This window comes from Dendroctonus ponderosae, unplaced genomic scaffold (genome assembly GCF_020466585.1).
Source record: "Dendroctonus ponderosae isolate FM_Combo_2020 unplaced genomic scaffold, Dpon_F_20191213v2 Dpon_F_20191213_6, whole genome shotgun sequence".
In the NCBI taxonomy this organism is placed as follows: Eukaryota; Metazoa; Arthropoda; class Insecta; order Coleoptera; family Curculionidae; genus Dendroctonus; species Dendroctonus ponderosae.
The window spans coordinates 12382464-12385763 of NW_026018814.1; the positions used below are offsets into that span (position 1 = coordinate 12382464).

General features: G+C 36.0%; 2 protein-coding genes across 2 annotated transcripts in view; both read right to left on the reverse strand.

Annotated features, from left to right (window-relative positions):
• LOC109535105 (high mobility group protein 20A) overlaps nucleotides 1-3005 on the reverse strand; it is a gene marked incomplete at its 3' end in the record, with an annotated part of 5853 nt that extends 2848 nt beyond the window's left edge. The window contains 3 exon segments of the mRNA XM_019900929.2: nucleotides 657-783; nucleotides 2457-2616; nucleotides 2723-3005. Coding sequence (XP_019756488.2) covers nucleotides 657-783; nucleotides 2457-2616; nucleotides 2723-2909 — 474 coding nt within the window.
• LOC125502397 (protein hairless-like) overlaps nucleotides 1-3300 on the reverse strand; it is a gene marked incomplete at its 3' end in the record, with an annotated part of 31338 nt that overhangs the window by 18097 nt on the left and 9941 nt on the right.

The window sequence follows — 3300 nt, forward strand, 5'->3', positions numbered from 1 at the left end:
GCACCTGTTCTGGAGATTTCGAGAACCGTCTGGGTTACCTGGAGGAAACTATATAAGCGACGACGAAAACCAAACAAGAGTCAGTGAAGTGACAGCAGTGACAGAGTGCAGAAGAGGTAACACCCCGCGAGTCGGAAGACCGAGTCTTCCGTTTGTTATTGTTATTTTTTGTGAAGTTGACGGTCATTTTGAAGTTAGTTTGTTCCTGTTCCGTATTTAAAGTTATACCGAGTTAATAAAAGTTGGAAGCTGAAGAAAGAGTTTGATACTCGGCCATCCACGGTACAATATATTAAATAGACAATCAGTAAATCGATGTGTGGTTGTATTTTAAAATTTTAGTAAAAAATTAATTTTATTTAAAGATTTCTTAATGCGGCACTGTTCGAACTCATTTACAATAATAGAAATCGTTTTAGTCCGGACTCGACAAATAAACCCCGTGCGAGAGAGATAGCAAGCGTTGGACGAAACCTTTAGATCAAACATGCCGACGGCGAGTGCCCTAGCTGGATGATATTTAAGCTGTGCTTAAACTATCGGTAAACACCTGTTTTGCTTGCTGAAAGCCATGTTTGCTTAAATTTCCTTCATTTTACATCTGCTGCACTGAGACGAAAGATTTGTTGAAAGTAAATTTAGATAGTAGTACTTACATTTCCCAATGTTACTTTTTCATAAAGCTCTTTATCTTTGGTTTCCTTCACTTTTTTGTCCGTCTGCTGTTGAGTAAATTGTTTATAAGCATCCGTTTGCTTATACAATTCGTACTCCTTGGAATATCTAAAAAAAGTCAGAAAGAAGAATAACAAGTAAATTTCCACTAAAATTTCACTAAATTCAAGTAGAAAATACATTCTGTACTTTCTGCAAATTGTAAACATAGTCCAAATTACAACCCCAACCCAACAAACCTTTTGCACATATACGAGGGGGCTTTGAAAAGTATGTGCAGTCAGATAAAGGACACCACTGGTACCTATAGAAATTATTTTCAGTTAGTAGCATCTCTTGGAAGAACGTACACCAAGTTTAGGCCAGATCGGTTTATTTCGTTGTGTTTGGCGTTCGTTTGAAACGAAGGAGTCGAGAGATTTTCAAATTCTGGACGAGAAAGAATTTCGCGTACTGATTAAACATTCTTTATGAAAGGCAAATGGCCTCAAGCGACTAAAGAGAAGCTTGATAAACCTTACGGTGACTCTGCCTCATCAATTAGAACAGTTTATAAGTGGTTTCAAAATTTTCRGAGTGGYYATATGGACRCAAGTGACGCTGAACGTCCTGGRCAACCTGTTTCCTCTACTACCCCAGAAATCATTGATAAMATWCATATGATTATGGATGGCAGAAGAGTGAAGGTGCGTGAGATTKCTAGTGTTGTGCAAGCATGAATGMAMGCGTACATCAKAWYWGGCASCAACWWYTAGGCATGAAAAASTTATCCGSAMSATTCKGKTGYCGSKWCTGCTTACGATTGATTWWMARCAAAATCGTWTGTAWMATATKCAGATKKWKAYKWWAWAAAWACGCAGCAAAATYTACAGWWAWTGTSCTGMCTRTAATARTYKAGAGCATYYWATKAWARGKWGTACGAAATRTTTGTGRTATGSAAGKRKAMAAAWKYCAMAKYAATGAGAMTGTTTTACTGGTTCGGAAWCTTCAMGCGAAWATKWAGAAKGRAWWTCTGCAATRGWAWCTTCRTCAATCAATATGAGGAARTRAGSGAAGAATGTTTGCSTTCAAACATGTGCAAGACACAKAATAGGGCARYTACTAGKAAYKCGGACCTTTCTGTTATTTTCAGCAATCTTTGAAWATWKCAWKWTTKATTWYATAAWYAGAGTTTAGTTATTGGGTAYTGTTWTAATTCAKTGTGATTGTTTGTSSTATYRMSTKKAWAAACTTCAAWKTMAGMGAATGAAWATTWMGCACRTTMMGRWTGAAAATAATAGTAAATTATATTAATGACAAATAACTTTTATTTACTTTTAARACTGATYACTGTCAACTTTTAGAGTCGCGATAASGGCTTAAATAATGCCGAAACGTTGGCCCAAGAAAAATAGTCCCTTTTTTTGTCTGYCACTATCTATCTATTGAYCGATCAACCCAAAAACCAGAAAGTAACATCAATCACCAATTTTTCCGAACGTTGTAAGTGGTTTTTGCTAAAAACACCACCAAGAAAAGTTGTTACTAAAAGGATTTCCTACAGTGTGAGCAWATTGTGAACCGCGAACGCAAAGGCCCGATCACCTAGATGATTATCGAGACTAACTTTCAAATGTGGWCYTCATAACGCGGTTACGMACAGTRGAATTAGAAATACTTTATTTGTTCCCCTGTAATAACGTCTCAAGGAAGATGGGCCAGTTGTACGKTATAACCGRTTCTGCACAAATAATTCTTCAAATTTAATCTTAAAATTAATGTCTAGATTTCTAGATATCTACCTTTCTCGGTCTTGCTCAGCAGCATCTAAATATTGCTGCTTCTTCTCAACTGGCAAGTTTGTCCATTCGCTGGCTAGAATCTTTGTAATTTCAACAAAAGACATTGCTGGATTAGCAGTTCTAACAGCTTCTCGTCTATCATTTAAGTAGCGAATATAACCTAGAAGCATTAATAAAAATTAAGCCCAAGTGGTGCAATTATAATGAAGACAATTTTTTACCACCGGTAATTAAATAGAACGAAATGCACCGGCTGGACAATTTACCTGTTAACGGTTGTCGGGGCGCCGTTGTATCTTTAGGTTTTTTTCGTTTTTTAGCTTTAGGAGCTTTCGGCTTGATACTATCGCTCTGCACCATGTTGTTTGGTTCGGTCTGTGGCATCTTTATAGATTTGATTTTAGAAGGACTAGTGATAAAGTTATTTTCTCCGTTTTCCTGATGTTTTTCCATTGTATCACGAAAGAAAAACAAAAGACATAAACATCTGTGGTTATTGGTTGTCAATCATTTGTCAATATTCGACTGTCGAAACTGACCCGACTTAGGGTTCCGGATCTTTGAAAGGGCTCGACGGATCCGGGTCTTGAAATTTTCCAACTACGGGTCTCAAATCTTAACGGATCTTTTATATGGCTAAATACTAATAACAGTAATAACTACTTATAACTAGTATAACTGGTATAACTAGTAAACTTAGTTAACAACATATATATATATTTTAACATAAAATTAATCTTTACGTCCTACAGAAAAAGGCTATCGACCCAATCGGTTAGAAGCCCGTTAACAACATATTATTTCAAAACTTAGAAAAACTAAAGTTAATTAAATTTAATAAAAT